Source organism: Hippoglossus stenolepis, chromosome 3, assembly GCF_022539355.2.
Source record: "Hippoglossus stenolepis isolate QCI-W04-F060 chromosome 3, HSTE1.2, whole genome shotgun sequence".
Classification (NCBI taxonomy): domain Eukaryota; kingdom Metazoa; phylum Chordata; class Actinopteri; order Pleuronectiformes; family Pleuronectidae; genus Hippoglossus; species Hippoglossus stenolepis.
Window position 1 is genome coordinate 17,056,049 of NC_061485.1, and position 18,429 is coordinate 17,074,477.

The window sequence follows — 18,429 nt, forward strand, 5'->3', positions numbered from 1 at the left end:
CGCAGTAACATGACCAAATAAGGCCAGTGAAGAGAAGGGGAGTGGGACGACAGAGGGAGAGAGAGAGGAGGGTGGGGACTCCTTCTTTCCCCCCTCGATATTCTACCATCCCTCCTTTCTCCTCTCTGAATTCCTCTAACCATGTCATTCTCTCCTTCGGAGTTAATGGCCTCTATCTCCCTAAAAATCTTCCTCCCACCCCACCTCCCTCTCACACCCCACATCAGAAATGGTTTACTTAAGCCTGATCCAAAATACAGTTGGAAAAACTAAGAAAAGGAAGTGAAAGAGAAATGAGGAAGACAGGAAGAGAGTGAAAGAATGTGAAACAGAGAAAGAGAGCACAAAGAGAGAGGGTGAGACCTGGAGCTATTCGGTGCTGTGAATTGAGTAAATGTGTATTTGTTACGCTCATGGGTTCACACAACGTAGATAAAAACTGAACGCTATGTTCTCGCCGGAACTGGATCGAGCTTGAAAGTGTAAAAGACAGATGAAGACAGACACTGGAGGCTCCTCTGTGGCGAGTGAGCTGCAGCATAATTTGACACAGCCATTTTGATCATAATCTACACACACACACACACACACACACACACACACACACACACACACAATTGCAGCATGTGATATATGATCAGGTCAACACTCGACATTTGTCTTGTAAAACTCAGTCAGCTGGGAAACATGTCCCGTCAGTAATGCTGAGATGTGAGGTGAGAATTCCTGTAGGGTTCAGTGCACAGGGGAAGTTGTGGGACTGGTCCACAGGGCAGACAACTCAGGGATTCATTAACGTCCCTGCAACCTAACACAAGAGTTTACTCCTGGCACTGCCACCCCATAAACCTGACTGCATTTACCACCGACATATCAATTGTCAGGCCATAAACAAAGCTATGTTCGATTCTGGCTGTCCCCTGTGCACTGCATAAATGATAACCTATTATTATGCAGCATGCTGATTGGAAAAGATAAACATACACAGGCCTTTATTAGCAAACTGTAAACCCAAATAAAGTGTTTCAGTTCTCTGATGCTGACTATTAAAATGAAAGCGCACTTGCACACTTATCTTCAACCCTGTGTTTATAGTAATTTCAAAAAAGTCCTTTCATTAAAGCCTCAAATGAAGAGGCACAATACAATAGTTCAAAAAGAATAGCACTCATAAGATCCATCCACTTTTATCAAGATCTATGAATTATTCGCCAAGGGAAAATGGTGAAAAATGGTTAAAAAACGTCCTATCTCATGATGTTAAAGAAATTGATAAATCCTGGATCTGCTCCCTGATCCGTATCCACACCTACATTGAATGTGTTCTTTAATGACCCATACCACTACCTTCCACCAAGATCCATGGTAATCCGCTCTGGAGGTTTTGCACAATCGTGCTTACAGACAAAGAAACAAACAAAGAAACAAATGCACAGGGGTGAAAACATAACCTCCTTGGTGGGGGTAATAAAGACTGACAACACTCCATCTGCGTAATTCACAATGGTACACAAGTTTAGTGGTCATGGTTTCTACAGGGCAGAATTAGTTCAGACTATGAAACTTAAATTTCCATTTCTCCTCCTCTTCATTTTCTGCTGCTCTATCATTAAAGCAGCTGGAGCACATCATGTGAGAGAAATCCTGACATGTCCAAATCACAAAGAAGTCTTCAGTGTTCAGACACAGGCAGTGAGGCCGGCTTGTGCCTCTGGAACCGATCTGAGCAACTCTTCCCTGCAGTAATTAGACAACACTGTGGAGCCATAAACACATTATACTGCTTCTATTCTGTTTTAAATCATCAATATCCTCAATGACCTGGTTTGCACAAACTCCTGGGTTCTTTATCATGTTGGCAAAATTATACAGGAAGCAACTAATCACTTGCAGTACATCTAAGACAATGAATGGCTCTACCAACAACATGTTCTCCTGATTGTTTCCTGCAAGAGCTCTCATCGCTCTGAAGACAGGAAAGCAATACATGTTGCTATTAGCAGAGGAAGGGACTGAAGACAGAACTGTTTCTGGTGTTTATCTCACATGAACCACCCAGCTAGTCTGCAGTGTGTCTGACAGTAACAGTGGTTGGGGCGGACAACAGGTAGGTGGTGGCAATGCTGCAGAGCGAGGCATAGTTTCGGTATGAATCTGCACTTAAAGATGTTTCTTTAAGTGCAGATCTTTAAGTACAGATACAAAAGGAAGGCAAACAACCCAATAGTTGCAGACATGTGAAGCCAGGACTCTAATGGTTTCCACATGCTACTGGTTTAGCAATGATAACAATCTGATCATGTTGTTGTAAACTTCAAATTAGAAAACTGTTCCCACATCCAATTGCCTAAGAGATAAAAGTATAAACTAGAAGGCCCAGCAGTCTCTTTATGAAACCACATTTAAATTCACTATGATTTTGTTTTGCACCAAATAACACACACTCATAAATATCAGCCCCTAAACTGATTTTTTTTCCATCAAAATCAATGAATTATTCTCTGAGAAATCAAGAAAAATTTCAGAAAAACACCCTGTCTCACAATGTTATAGAAAGGGAAAAAATAAATCCTGGATCCGCACTCTGATCTGCACCAGAATTTAATGGCTTCATCCTTGAGTCATGCAGCACCCCTCCACCAACTTTCACCGGGATCTGTTTGGTAGTTTTTGCAACATCCTGCTCAAACAAACAAACAAACAGACAGGGGTGAAAACATAACCTCCTTGGCAGAAGTAATGACAGACTGTGATGAAATTGACTGAAAGCAGTGTGCTTCCCCTGCCTCGTGCGCAGCCTGTAGCTCAGTGTAGCTCTGCTGAACTGTGTGTAGGTGTGCAATGGTATTTCAAATGCAGTCTGGGGTGAGACACTAAGCAAAGCGTCCCGATGTCTCAGCGTGTGCTCTCAGGCGAGAGTGCGATTGTGTGGAGGGTGCTTGTGTTTACATTGGGAGGAAATGTTATGCATACCTCAGCAGTGACAGTATAAGAAGCGGTGGACATGGCTATAGTCTGGCCTTGTGCCCTTACAGCGTCCACTTAGCGGGATTATCTCTGCACAACTGTCGCAGCCGAGGAGCCTCCCAAAGGAGGAGGGACAGAAGAGCTTTTGTGCTGCCAGAGGTGACTCAGAGTCCTCCAATCAGAAGTTCCCAAAGAAGTTTGAAGAAAGAAACATGTATAGATATCTAAGCACAAAGCACACGCAACCGGACTGTTTGCAGCTGCTTTACCAGGGAAAACCCTGCTTCTTGTTTGGTTTAATAACGTTTCACACTCCTTCAGACTTATCTATGACAACATCAAATACATTCTGTTCTATTCCATACGGATTCTAAGCAGGTTTCTGATATGTCCAGAACAGCAGAGTGTATACGAAATTAGGTGTCCTCAATATGCTTCATAAAGTTTAATTTCGAGTATGTTGTTAATAGAGGCCATTGTTCCACAAGAACTGCTCCAGAGAAATGCTGACAAAAGAACAACTGAAAACATATTTAAAAAGAAAAGTTTAGTTGTTAGCAATGTTTAAAAGTCATCATTTGATTTACATGTGATGGTACATGTATGTCATTGTTTCTCGTTAGTATAAAACTATTGTCATGTTTTCTTGGATACTAACTGTAAAACAGCACTGATACATTTTCGTTCGTGACATAGTAAGCACAGATTTCACTAAAAAGGGAACAGAGAGCGCACACCTCTGCCAAGTCTGATTGGCCACTTCATGTACTGTATGTATTGAAACCAGATACATATTATATCATGCACACAGAAACTTTCTGCAAACATGAAACGCAGGCATGATATCCATTCTCTGATATAGCTGAAAGGAAGATTTGTTATTGTACAATAAGATCATCCACCTGTTCATATACTCTCTATCATACGCCTGATTCTTTTCAAAGAGATATCTGCTTTTTTTCTTTATCTATGCAAGCAGACAAACAGCATGAAAACATAACCTCCTTTGCAAAGATAATAATAATAATAATATTAACCATGGCTTCCATTCAAAATAATCACTGCCATTGCAAAAGGTTGCTACAGCATTTAACATCCACGAAGCTGTATAGGTCTATAGAGATTTAGAAGAATATGGGTGGAAGCAGGAGCAGCAGGGTCTGAGATATCCCAACTTTGAATAGAACCATCTTCACCTCTTACTGCCTCTTCTAGTCAGGAGCAGCTGACATGTGTGGAGCCACTTCAGCAGTGTACTGTATGTTCAAGTGTGCTGTTGAGCCAGCATGAACTTGGACTCAAAGCTTTCAGCCACAGCTTCATGTTTTCATGATCATGATTTGTTTACGGATATTGAAAAAAAGGTTAAAAAGGTTCAAATGTCTGCTAAATACAATTACGTATCATAAAGGAACATTGAGGTGAAGTCATTCAGTGGGTCCGATTTAGAGCAGGACATCTGAGTGGTGATGAGTTTTAGAAGTGAGCCAAGGGAAAAATGAGTGTGCGAAGATGGAAGATTACAGGAGGCAAAGCAATTAGTGAAAGTCATTAGTCCGGCTATTAAGTGAGTCAGTAGGCAACTCCCTCACTACCTTCACATGTCTGCTGCAATACCTGCACAGCAAAAACAAGCAGGGATCTATATCATATCAGCATCTGCGTTTGGGTTTGCAGGTGCCAAAATGAAAACTTATTTTACTTTTGCTCTATAGTTTTTAATTTTACTGAATAAACAACACAGAAAAGATGTGCATTTACGTTTACATTTACATTTTTTACATCTGCCCCCAAATATTTATATAGGTCAGGCTCGACTGTTGATAGTGGAGAGATATGATCACACTGATGCTAAGTAAACTACAAAAAAGACTTCTACAGTTGTTGGACAAGTACAAACAATGCTACAATGTTTTTTTGGCCATCAGTGTTGGTCAAAGGAATAAGCTCGACAGTCCTTGAGAGCTACAGTAACAGAGATAGAGAGAAAGAGACTCGTCTTTCATGTTGCTGCAGGCGTGGAGGTATCAGTCTGCACTCTGTGTGTTTACTGTGCTGACAGTTATCGTCTCTGGGGGATGATAACCTGTCCTGGGACACCAGAGACCCAGTGAAGAGTGAGAAGTGTGGGTCACTGCTCACATCAAAAGCTTTCTACTTTCTAAATACAGAGTGAACTCCTTTACACCTTTGAAACAGCAGATAGACGCAGATAGCTTAGTACAAAGTGAGTGGGTGTGGACTTGGTATAGGAGGGTGAGCAAACACAGTTCAGAGCCAAGGTGAAAAAGTTTGAAATCAAGTTGAACATTGCAAAAGCCAAACCATTTGAGAAAAAAACCCCAAAAGAATTGCATTACTTTTAATATCCATTTATGTAGAGTTGCAACTGACACTTTTTAAAATTAAAATGTAATTATTTTCTCAATTAAATTATCGATTGTCTGCTCTATGAAATATCAACTCGATAACAGCTGATATTTTTTCATGAAAAACTAGAGTTGCTGCCCCGAGGGTGTATGCCTAAGCCAACCAGTGCCTTTTTACTACACACTTTTTTTTTAGGACAAATATGAGGTCACAGTGACCTTTGATCTTAACTGAAATCTAATCAGTTCAACTTTGAGTCCAAGTGACAACAGGTCAACATTTGAAGAAATTACCTAGAGACAGACTTGAGATATCATGTTCAAGAGGCCAGAAACAGGTTTATGAGGCCATCGTGGCCTTGACCTTTGACCTTTGGTAACACACATCTAAATCAGTTAATCTGTGAGATTAAGTGAACATTTGTGCCAAATTTGAAAGGATTTCCTGGAGTTGTTCCTAATATATCATGGTCACAAGGCAAAAAATATGCTTTGAAAGGTCACAGCGACATTGGCCTTTGACAACAAAAATACAATCAGTTCATCCTTGAGTCCAACTGAGCCTTTGCACCAAATCTGAAGAAATTCACTCAAGATGTTCTTGAGATATCGTGTTCACAAGAACGAATGAATGGAAAACCCCAAAACATGACTCCCCCAGCCACTGGCTGTCACCAGCACAGAGGGATGATGACCTGAATGTCCAGCAAATAATCGTAATAGCTGTTCCTTCTTCTTGTCAATTGACAAATCGATTATTCAACTAATTATTTCAGTTCTTAACTTCTTGAACAAGCTTAGTTTATTTAGATCTTAAACTAGTCAACTTGTTAAAACTATGAAACATAATTGATCTAAAAAAAACATACAAAAATGTTAATTTTAAAGAAAACATGTAATCAGCAGCATCATGCTTTTTCTATTTCAAGGACCTGTGACATGTATCCCAGATACACTCAATAGACTCTATTTTGACACTATACTCTGTGCGCAATGTCGAGCGAGGCCTCTCCCCAGAGATATAAACCTCTAGCCTGAGAACTGAGGGTCATGAGTTCTACTTCCTGTTTGAGAGCTAATAATAGCGGGTTCACCCACAGAAGCGTCTCAAGGTTTTGTTTGGGAAGCAGCTTTTTGTGTGTTGTTTTCCATCAAACCAACATCAGAGCTGATTCTCTCCATCTGCCTCTACGTGCTAAGACGAGGTGTACAGGCAAGCACACATACACACAGCATGGAGACAGAGGCACACATACACACACAAACACACGCGCGCACGCACACACACGAACACACGAACACACACCCCATTAACATTGTCAAAGGCAGCCCCTGTTTGAAGTCCATCGGGCAGGGATATTGTGGCTGTCACCAAAGAAACACAGCATAACACATTCAGCAGTGTCTCTCACGGACCCCACAGTATAAACACAGCAGTCAGTGTGATGATGTCAGGCCTCGGGAGGATGAGGGGAGTCGACTCTCTCCATCTCTTACCTCTGAACTTCTTTGGAGGGTTGTTGAGGTCCCCTGCATCGGGCTGGACGACGCAGCGGTCATCCACCAAGCTGTGAAGATAAACACAGAAAAACACTATTAACTACACCCCTGGCAACCAGTCAGTTCGGGCTCTGGGTTTTGGACATCTGTGCACATTGTTTTGTTTAGTTTGCGGTGAATATTTTTGCAATATTAAGTAGATTTTATTTTCTGACAGATTAAAGCCAGTCACTGACGATCACATTCAGCGGACAGGTTTTCACATTAAAGTACTGTGGGGCTGCATTAATAAATAATGATTACTATTAGTTGTTATTTATTCTGGAGCTGAAATGGTACGGAGATAATCAATCATTAAATCAACATAAAATGAATCTACAACCGTTGATCATTTCATTGATTTGGTCAAATATGTTTTTATAATAAATCAGTCGATCCAGCCTCAGAAATGTGAGTTTGTTGTTTTCCTTCATCATCCATGATAGTAAACTGAAAATATGTGTGGAGTGTTTGTAAAACCAATTCCAACTCCTTTCTGAATTAGTTTTTTTTTTATTAATTATCTAAAAAACAAAATGTGGCAGATTTCTTCAGGAGGTGTACAAGTGCATATAGGCAACTGGAATTGCTTGTTTTGTCGCCTATGTACACGTGTACAACTCCAGAAGATAACATGACCTGGATGACCCAGAATCTTCACATGTATGTGGCAGAAACTACAATTTTTTGCAATCTTGAATATGTTTAAAATTAACACTAATATAAAACCAATAAAGTAATATAAGAAAGCAGCAACACTTGTATTTCCTGTTTGTTCATTGAGCACCGTGAAACTCCTTTCAGTAATTAAATAAATCTGGATTACGTGACCTGTGGGCAAACTGGAAATTTCTGGTGACAAATTTAGCTTTAACTGGCTCAGAATAACACTGAGCTGGACTCCGGCCAAATCCCACATCCATTTCAAGCCTTTTTCCCGGGGAATGTCTACAGTTGTCCAAACAGACCTGTCTGCTCCTCCTCTCCGTGCACCTCACAGAGCAGAGCTGCAGACTCAGATAAAAGCTCAGACAATATGCGGGGAGGAAGAAATTGTACAGTATATGTTTGATGCCCCTAATCCCTGTCAGAGCTGTCGTTGATGGTCAAAAGCTTAATATTGACACATTTGAACAAACTGGACAAGTCATTCTTTGGGATCACTACACAATTTCTAACACATTTAACCTTTTGTTTGCTCACAGGCCTCTCTCTCTGGGGACCCGAACAGGAGCTGGGAATGCTGCTCGGCAGGATGAGTTCATAAGCTCAAAGATTTTTTTTCCTTTTCTTTCCACGCGGTTTCTTTCTGTAATCTAAGATTTGGAGAATGCTGCTGTGTTGGTGGTTGTGAGAGGCTCACAAGCCAAATCAATTTTGTAAATACATGCTTGTACGCTTGTATAAATTTGTGTGCACCAAAGTGTGTGTGTGTGTGTGTGCATGTGTGGGATACACTGGAACTCGAGAAAGGCCCCAATGTCTCAATGGTGACTCAGTCTTTGTAGTAGGTCATTCCATTTTTCATGAGCAAGGGGGTGGAGGAGGAGGCGCTGGACACTGGGCTGAGAGCTGATATCACATACAGCACCTTGTTATATATATATATATATCTGATGGTTTTTCTACTAGCAAAAATATTATTGCAAGAGAAAAGTGTGAACTGTGTTGGCACTCAGCAGAGCACATACCTTCGGCAAGGCCCAACAGTCCCTTTAAATTCAATTAAGCAGCAGCAAATTGCACACACTCATAAATATCAGTTCCCAAACTGTGCTTGAAATTTTTCATCAAGATCCATGAATTATTCTTGGTGAAAAAAAAAAAAAAGATCTATCCTGCAATGTTAAATAAAGTGCTAAAAACATTTATGGATCAGCACCAAAATTGAACAGATTCTTCCCTGTCCCAGACCACATCTTTCCACCAAGTTTCACGGCCATTTGTCAAGTAGTTGTTGCATAATCTTGTTCACAAACACACAAAATAACCAGCAAACAAACAGATGGGTGAAAAACATAACCTTCTTGGTGGAGGTAATAATAACTGCACATCTGATATTTTAGTGATACCTTAAAGGGGACATAGCATGCAAATTCCACTTTGTTAGTGCTTCTACACGTTAATGTGGGTATCTGGCATGTCTACCAACCCAAAAACTCTGGGAAAAAAACACTCGCGCGTTTTGTTATGGTTCCTCTAAGTCAGAAACGTCATGCTTGAGCGACTCGATTGCGCTTCCTGGGTTTTGTGTCGTAACAAGGTACTGGAAGTCTCCCTAAATGGTCTTGGCCCACCCCCCACCTCATCCCCCCCCCGTCCCCCCACACTCATTACGCCGGGTTTACACCGGAGGCAGCGAGGCTGAGAGGCAGCGCAGCGCCGTTCCCAAGCGCGCAGCCGCCGGGCTGTTCACACGGGACGAGCATTTCTCCGCTGGTCAGCCCGCGATTCACTCACATGTGGCATTTGTCTGGATCGTTGGGACTGGGAGGCTGCAGCAGCTGCTCGGGCGCGACCGCTCGCTCTCCCGTGCGTGAGCTGGAATTTGTGTCAGCGCCACACAGCCAACAGTGTGGAAGACTTCCGCAGTGTTCAGCGCTACTGTAACACTGCGGAAGTCTTCCACACTGCTGGCTGTGTGGAAGACTTCTGCAGTGTTCAGCACTACTGTACACCAGGTTACAGTAGTTACGCCGGGTTAACACCGGACACGGAAGCGCCGCAGCGAGGCAGCGCAGCGCCGTTCTCAAGCGCGCAGCCGCCTGGCTGTTCACACGGGACGTGCATTTCTCCGCTGGTCAGCCCCATAGACTGTATATATAAGGTCAGCCCGCGATTCTGCTTTCTCCGCTTGTTGTTGTACCCGTTGAATGTCGGGGTTCGGGGGTAAATGATGGTCTTCATAGCCCCCCCTCTCTTTCTCTCTCTGTCTGTCTGCTTGTGTGCTTGTAGTGGATGGGCAGAGGGTGACATTTAATTATGTGATTGGGAAAATTAAAACCCCAGGACAACAGAAGGGAATACAAAGTATGGGATGCATATTTGATAATTTATATCATATAAAATATGTAATTTATATCGTTTAAAATCATGGGGTGAGAGGGGGGAGGGGGGAGCTGGCTCATTAGCATTTAAAGGAACAGGCACTCAAAACAGGTCGCTCTGTGGAGGGCTGTTTTATACAGGGTAAAAAGGGTGCTGTTTTATATGATCCTTGTGGTATTTTGACCAAAGTATGTTACAGACATTTCATTAAGACTCCAAGGAACCATATCAACTTGTGGTAAAATGGGCATGCTATGTCCCCTTTAACACCAGTATAATGATTTTTTGGAGATTATAATCAATGTGCCTCTTACTTCTAGAAAATCGGGTCTAGAAAGAGCAGGTCTGTTGTGTTTCAGGTGTGATGTAGACGGAGGGAAACAACACAATTCGGCTGCTACTGTGCACTGCGAATGAATGGCTTTTGAATAGGGTTTTACCATTAGTGTCTAACTCCGCCCTTCACACCCACACCTGCCATGCCATCACAAACACACACACACACACACACTTAATCATTAACTCTGCATTTTCCACCCCTGCATTTCCGTTTCTCACAGCACTGTTAGTGATGTTGTGATCAAAAGCACCTCTTTAAAAAGGTCGACCACTATTTCCGCTTCAAAATGACATCCATTAATCTCTTAGTTAATCCCATTCTGCCACTGACTCACTGACTGTGGGAACTGATGTCTGGGTGATGCGTGCCAAAAAATTTTCATCAGGCATCACACAGATAAGACCAGGAGGAAAAGCTTGCACCAAAAATCTGTGTCTGACTAAAATCTGTCTTTCTAACTTTGTAGAACCTGTGACTTCCTTTCCCTCGGAGTCCTGCTCAGCTTGCAGGGAGGTGTAAAGTGGGCCCTCACACACACACACACACACACACACACACACACACACACACAAACTGGATGGACGTACCCCAGTGTGCTGATGAAACCGTTGGTGGATCCCTCTGCATATAGGGAGCAGATGTCCCCGATGTGAAGGAAGCTGGACATCTTATCCGACATGGTGGACACACACACACACACAAGGGAACACCTGCAGCAGAGGACAGAAGGGAAAACGATAAAATATCTCACATTGTGTTCTGCGTCCTAAAAATGTTACTGCTACAACATGGTAAAAAGATGCTGCTTTACTCTATGCATTCATTCAATCTGTTTATTTTGGTCCACATGTTCAATTTGCACAAGAAATCCGGTACAAAATAAGTAAAGCAAGACAAATATATATATGAAGACCAAAAAAGATGGAGGCTGAAGCAATAGCTTAATGTGCATATCCGTAATACACAAAATTAATTAAGTTGGCTGTCCTATAGAGACTGAAGCTTAGGATAGGTCAGTAAAGACAAAAAAATTTACATTTTTCCTAATTTGTTTTTAAATGTAATTATCCCAATATTGTGTTAGTTTATCGCCTTATCTTTAAACAATTTTAAACTTGTCTGTAGTTTCTTTGTCATATTTACTCCAAAAATGTAGCAGACACAAAGTCTTACAGCCTCTTTCTGTAATATGAAAATCTGATGTGTGTTTTATGAGGAGACAATACAGCACAACGTGTGGCACTTTGACTCTGATGTTGTGCAATATTGAAATGTTTTTAACCACAATGCACTTGCAGGTATAACAGTAATTCCCTTGTGTAGCTGCAGAGCTGCCATGTTAGGTGGCAGCACAGGTTTAGAAGAGAGGGTTCCCTGACACTACTGACACTGTCCTGCTGTGTGGATTTGCATAGCTGCAGGGACCTCTCTCTGTTTGAAGTAACTGTGATCTGTGTGTATTGTACTGTGGCGTAAGGGGTGTAAGGGGTTATGAGCCACAAGCCACAGGTCGTCCCCAAAGGAGCTGCTGTGTGATGGGGGCACTGCAGGTTCACCTCACCCCGGTTTGTCCTCCTGCTTGTTTTCAATGTTTTACGCACCGCCTCACAATGGAGCGGTGCGTAAAACATTTTTAAAAAAAAACTAATGTTTGGCTTTGACTGCAGCTTGGATAATAATGACTGGTGAGGCTGTGAAAGCCAGACAACATGTGCATCTTCCTCACGGGCCTGTTTAACCTCTAAAACAAACATGTGAAACTTGAGTAAGCAGAGCAGCAGGCTCGGCTGTCAATAATTTTCTGTTTGTTTGAAAAGTGCATCCGCAATCACGCTGTTCCCAACAGTCCGACATTCTGATGCTTATAATAAAAGTGACTATAATGATGAGTGGTCTCGTTGTTTTCCCACACGAGCGCCCGGTCAACCATGTAAGGAGAAGTAAGGAGAGAGGAGGATGGCGAACAAGTTGTGCGCTCAACTTTACCTCGGCGGTGGAAGAAGCTCGGCGCCGCGGCTCTTTAAGACAACATGACCGCGGCTCCTCTCTGCGATCACAGCGGCTCTGCGGTTGTTTTGATTTCCTCCTGACAGCTCCGCCACCTCCTCTCGCCGCCTGCTGTCGGTGCTCCGCGGCCGTGTTTCACCTCACTGAGGCGGGGAAGCGGCTCACACACTGGCTGCTGGGCTGCTGAGCTGCTGGGCTGCCTGGCTCACTGCCTGCTACTCCTCCTCCTCCTCCTCCTCTTCCTCTTCTTCCTCTTCTTCTTCCTCTTCTGCTGCTTCTTCTCAAGGGGTCCCAGTGTTGAGTGCTGGGAAATGATGTCCATGTGCATGTGGGCCCATCCTGTAGCACCGAGGAGAGCTGAGCTGGTATCACTCCCACTGCAGGGCCTGGATTTATGAGCAGCACAAGCACAAGTAGAAAAAGTCACATTTCTGAAATACTATCAATGGTGTTTTTTTTTTTTATTGGCATCTGTATGAAAGTTAATTTATTTGTAACAAAATAACTGATATCTTATATATTTAGAAGCTTTAATCATCATTTACAGAAATGTGTGTGGGTTACAAAAAGTATGCACCGGTGCGTTCACGTGGTGTCAGGATAATCGGAAAAAATACTATTCGACTGGGAAAATTGACCATTGACAAATTGATTCAACTGAGAAATGATTTTATTATTTAATTTTTTTTCCCGAGTCCCTTTATTTGTCAGTGTGCAAAACAAATAGAATATGTACAGTCAGCCATGCATAGCCAATACAGTCCAATTGTACAATGCAAAATCAATCAATGTAGAGATCAATCAAATCAAATATCAATCAAATCAAATATCAATTAAATCAAATCAAATATCAATCAAATTAAATGAAATAATAGTCAAAGAACAAAGACAGATAAACAGTTATATTACCCAATATCATACATGTGCAATTGGCCTTCTGTTTTACTGTTTATGTCTTGTTAACATTGTACATATGTGTATTTTTTATAGTTCCTTGTGTTCATATTGTATTTTTTACTTATTTATTGCCTTTCCTGTGTGTGCACTTCACTATTCCCTTTTTTGCTGCTGTACAGTAAATTTCCCCATCGTGGGACTAATAAAGGACTATCTTAAACTATCTTATCTTATCCTATAAACAAATTAAAATTATTTTATAATTAAGTCTAAATAGTAGATTTTAATGTGAACTTGTCAAATGTAACCCCTTTGTGACTTGCAAACTGTCCAACTCTCACAAACACTTTCAGCCAATACAGATGTCTTTATGATAAACCTGCACCTGTTTCAAATCACTGACATACCTGTCAGATTGTTGTGTAAACGCTCTGAACAAATAAATACAACACTATTTGTTTACAGCCTCCATGTTTTTCTCCATTGAACTTGGATCTTCCGAGCAGCACCTGAACGCGCAGTGACTCCGGGCAGGAGAGAGTTACAGTCAGCTGACCGCCCACGTGACTTTTGCGGAAGTAAGACCGTCGACAACATGAGTGCATGTTGAGTAGATGTTTGGCAACAATGACGCGCTGCTTCACTTTGTTGCTTCTCGTCTCCGGATGTGTGACCAGACTCCCGTGTGTTCTGGGTTCGAGCGGGGCAGAGCGAGACCTCAGCGCCGCGCAGGGAGCACCGAGCTGCGGCTGCGAGAACCTGAGGAGAGCCGCCGCTGCTGTGGAGCCTGTGGAGGAGAGGACATCTTCGCCAGCTGACAAGTACTCCAGAGGAGCCAATGAGGAGCCGTCTGAGGCTCGGGGACACGAGAGGGACACGCTGAGTCAGGTAAACTACGTCACGTGACAACAAGGCAACCTTCTGCATCTATTGGACAGAATAGATGAGAGAAGGAGCCATTGAGTCACTGGGCCTTTTTTTGATTAGTAACTTTCTAAACTTGACCTGAAAGATCACAACTGAGTCAGTGACATAGTTTGTTAAAGCCTGTCAGTGATGTGACTCATTAGATAGTTGCTGAAGTGCCTTTAAGCAAGACATTACATCCTACTGGCAAAGTGTACAGATCAAATAAGGGCCAACTTTTTAGATGCACTTTACCCCACAGCTGCAATTTAACCAAATCCTCCATCTTTAGTTTGGTGCACAACAATCTGCCTGTGGCTCATGGGCTGAATGTAACGACTTTGAATGGGAAGTATGGAATTGAATTGGCCTAAGTTTCCTGCAATTAGTCTCAACCAGTCGTTGGAAAAGCAATCGTTCGTCCATTGGCAAAACTTGTTCTTCTGCAATGGGGATTATGATTTCATGATCTGCATTGTGTGTTGGCCCAGCAATTAGGCTTGAGTAAATGTAAGGTGTCTGTTGGGCCTTGGTGGAGTTATGCACTCTACTGAGTGTCATTCCAGTATTTGATTCATTTTTCTTTTAATGTGTTTTCAGCTTTTTGTTGCAGAGGATGTCTTATCTTACTTGTATTAATGTCCTCTGTGGGTTTTATTCAGCCTAGTGGTCAGACAGCTCCAAAATAGTTACAATACTTAAATGTGAGGAAGTTTCCTGTTTTAAAAACTTTTTTTTTTTTTAATTTTGTGAACTTCCTCCTCAAGTGTAAAGGGACAAAAATGAAAATTCACTCATTATCTGCTCACCACTATGTCGCACACTTCACCCACCTCTCCATCAGCATTGTGTTGGTTAGATAATGAGTGAATTTTCATTTTTGGGTGAACTATCCCTTTAAGAGATTCGCGTTCACAGTTTATCTGCTCTCACGTGCAGATGGTGCGGATTTCTGGAGGAGAATTCCTGATGGGAACAGACGACCCGGGCATCCCTGCAGATGGAGAGAGCCCTCAGAGGCGGGTGCACGTGGATTCCTTCTACATGGAGATCCAGGAAGTCACCAGCAGGCAGTTCCAGAGCTTTGTCGGTGCCACAGGATATGTCACTGAGGTACAGGGCAACCATTAAATGTATGGCTAAATTCATTAAAAGCAGACAAATCAATAACCAATATTAATCCAATTATTTGACAGTGATTATTGACATATTTGAGACTTTACAGGCATCAGCTAATGTTTTCTTCCTTCCCTTTTTCATTTTTCTATACATTTAGGCTGAAAAATTTGGAGACTCATTTGTATTTGAGGGACTTTTGAGTGAGACAGTCAAAAACCAGATTACCCAAGCAGTAAGTACTATTATTTAACAGTTCAATTACCTGTACTGTCAGTCTGTCTGTCTGTCTGTCCGTCCATCCATCCATCCGTCTCTTTCTGTCCTTCCTTCCTTCCTTCCATCCTATCTGTCTATTGGATAGTTAGGTTGCTGTTGAATTCAATTTTCCACAGTTCATATCTTTTCCATGTAACCGTGTTCATGACTATTTTGTCCTCGTCTGACCATAATTTCTACATTTTTAGACTAACATATGGTCACTAAGCTTGTATCCTACTTCCAGAGGATTTAGACAGACATGAAGACGTATAGCACTGTTATTTAAGAGTCTCTAGGAGGTTCACAGTTTGGTCGTACAAGGCCTGAGGCCTGACAAAAACCAGACATCAGGGAATGTGCACATGACAGCTTCATCTCTGTGTGCAGCCCGATCCTGTGGCATGTGTGCCCATTAGAGCAGCAATGGTAGAAACCATTAGAACCATCACAGTACACTAAAGGCCATTTTAAATGAACACTGAAGAGGGAATGCAAGAGAAACTTTGAACAAGAGTATCAGAGAAGCAGAATATGTGTGTAGCAACAGTTTACTTTTACTTTGTTATTAGGTTGCTGCTGCCCCCTGGTGGCTTCCAGTCAAAGGTGCCAACTGGAGGCATCCTGAGGGTCAAGACTCAAACATCACTGACAGGTAGAAACACACTTTGCTTCATATACTAAAATCTCCACAATATTTCCAAGAATGTTAATTTTCATTATTTTTTTATGAAAGGAAAAAAAGTGACACATGAAACAGGAGTTCAGTGATTAACTTTAAAGCTGTTATTTGTAGACTGGACCATCCAGTTCTACATGTGTCCTGGGCAGATGCTGGTGCCTACTGCTCCTGGGCAAACAGGAGACTCCCTACAGAGGCAGAATGGGAGTACGCCTGCAGGGGCGGCCTGAAAGACAGGTGTGATATTTACTCATTAGGTGGAACATAAATTATATTGCAACGCCGATGCATCATCATACAACGTGTCCTTTGTCACTTTCCTCATATGCCTGCTCCTGCATGCAGACTTTATCCATGGGGAAACAAGTTGACTCCAAAAGGACAACACTACGCCAACCTGTGGCAGGGGGATTTTCCCAACCATAACTCTGGAGAGGATGGATATGTCACAACTTCACCAGTAAGTCAACAAAGAAAGATGGAGGAATGTTTGGTTTTGTTACAGAAGTCTTTGTTTGTGGTCAGGGAGAAGGAGGAGTAACTCATGAGTCATGAGCTACTGTTGGAACTGGAAACAGCTTTATAAGCCAGCCACTGCCAATGAAATAGAAAATGCTGAGATAATGGCTTATTTCAGCAGTTGGATAAAGTCATCTTGCAACTTCCAAAAATATAATGAATAACAACATTAGAAATATCAATCATCTAGGTATGCATTCAAATTAATTTCCATTATTTTTCTACTAGTGTGTCCGAATAAAATTCTTTAATTAGAACCTGCTGTCATACATTTTTTCTCTCCACATCCTACAGGTGATGTCCTTTCCTGCCAATGGCTTTGGTCTGTATGACATGGTGGGGAATGCATGGGAGTGGACATCAGACTGGTGGACTGTGCACCATACCACAGACCAGCAACACAACCCAGTAGGAAAACATTATTACCTCAAAGCTTTTGAATTTTCAAAAGTTTATTTTGCCTCTGACATTTCCTCATCCTCCTCTCTATCAGAACGGCCCTCCATCAGGCACAGACAAGGTGAAGAAGGGAGGATCATATATGTGCCACAAGGTAAATAAATTGAAATAAAAGCTGTTTTCTATATATTCTGCAGGGTCTTAAAAAGTCTAAAAGAAGATTTAGACTTTTTTTTTAGATATAGAAACTGTTGAGCTCCAATCTATTCTAATCTCCTTTTTCTGGATGTGGTTTCAAGAAACTTGAAAGAGGCTAAATCTGTAGAGTACAAGAGAACTCATACCAACACTTGTGGTACATTTGCTTAATCTGCAACAACATCTGAGCCGCCCACTGGGGAGTATTTGAGTTTGTCTGCCACTAGCATTGGTTGCCATGGGAATGCAGCTAATTTCATACAAAGAAGGCACAGAGGACAGCTTACACATGTTGGTGTATATGCTCAAACAAGGAGTAATATAGGAATCTTTTCTTTTTGAAGTAACCGTCTCTTAAAAGCATTAAGAAATTAGAGATAGAGTTTTGGCTAAAGAGTACTTTAAGAGTACTTTGTCAAACCAGTCTCCATTGATACGAAAATGAATCCACTGACCTTTCTTTCTCCTTCCTCAAGTCTTACTGTTACAGATACAGATGTGCAGCCCGCAGCCAGAACAGTCCCGACAGCTCGGCCTCTAATCTCGGGTTTCGCTGTGTCTCTGAGGAGCGACAGTGACCTGACCTGTTTGTCTTGAACACACAGTCCCTTATTCCATCTGCTCTCTAACCCCAGTGTTGGAAGTAAAGTCCATGAAAGCAGTATTTGTATTTCAATAGTGAGGCTATTTATCAGGAGATGATTTCAAAGAAAAAAGGAAGACAGGGCCTCAAACAGTTTGCAGTGGAGAATGTCCTACAGGCTTTTTATTTTCTTTTAACCATATTCTTTTTTTGTAATTGAATGTAAAACATTGATGGTTTGTAGTTTCCTAGCACAAGTAGCACTCCAGTCATTGTTTTATGCTTGTGTGGTTTGAATAACTTTTCAATAGCCAAGATCAGTGAGGTCCTGTAAATGTGAAAATAAGTTTTATCAGTTGTCATTATCAGCAAAGACCTGGTTGGAATAAAGGCTGAAATTGATTTCTTTATGTATAATGACTCTGACATTGTTGTAAAATTGATGTAAAATATTTTTGTATAATGTTTTTGGAAACATAGATAAATTTGTGACAAATGGAACCCAGAATTATCAATTATTGTCTTTGTCTTTCTGTGTGTGATTTGATTGTATGTTTGTGTGGGTGTCAGTGTGTGTGTCTACATATTTTATCTGATTAGA

General features: G+C 41.7%; 2 protein-coding genes across 5 annotated transcripts in view; one reads left to right on the top strand and one right to left on the bottom strand.

Annotated features, from left to right (window-relative positions):
* Positions 1-12,638, bottom strand: part of LOC118105042 (inositol 1,4,5-trisphosphate receptor type 1) — a 66,824-nt gene extending 54,186 nt beyond the window's left edge. For all 4 annotated transcript variants that reach the window (XM_047339393.1, XM_047339392.1, XM_047339391.1 and 1 more), the window contains exons 1-3: positions 12,250-12,638; positions 10,851-10,973; positions 6,834-6,904 (exon numbers count right to left, since the gene is read on the bottom strand). In XM_047339393.1, the coding sequence (XP_047195349.1) occupies positions 6,834-6,904; positions 10,851-10,942 (163 nt within the window). In that variant the 5' untranslated portion in view covers positions 10,943-10,973; positions 12,250-12,638. The remainder of the gene's footprint in view (positions 1-6,833; positions 6,905-10,850; positions 10,974-12,249) is intronic.
* Positions 12,639-13,709: 1,071 nt separating this feature from the next.
* sumf1 (sulfatase modifying factor 1) lies at positions 13,710-18,329 on the top strand. Its single transcript, XM_035152412.2, has 9 exons — positions 13,710-14,055; positions 15,013-15,186; positions 15,350-15,424; positions 16,020-16,102; positions 16,244-16,366; positions 16,475-16,589; positions 16,943-17,056; positions 17,142-17,201; positions 17,722-18,329. The coding sequence occupies exons 1-9, from the start codon at positions 13,771-13,773 to the stop codon at positions 17,821-17,823; spliced, it is 1,131 nt and encodes a 376-aa protein (XP_035008303.1). The 5' UTR covers positions 13,710-13,770; the 3' UTR covers positions 17,824-18,329.
* Positions 18,330-18,429: the final 100 nt, after the last annotated feature.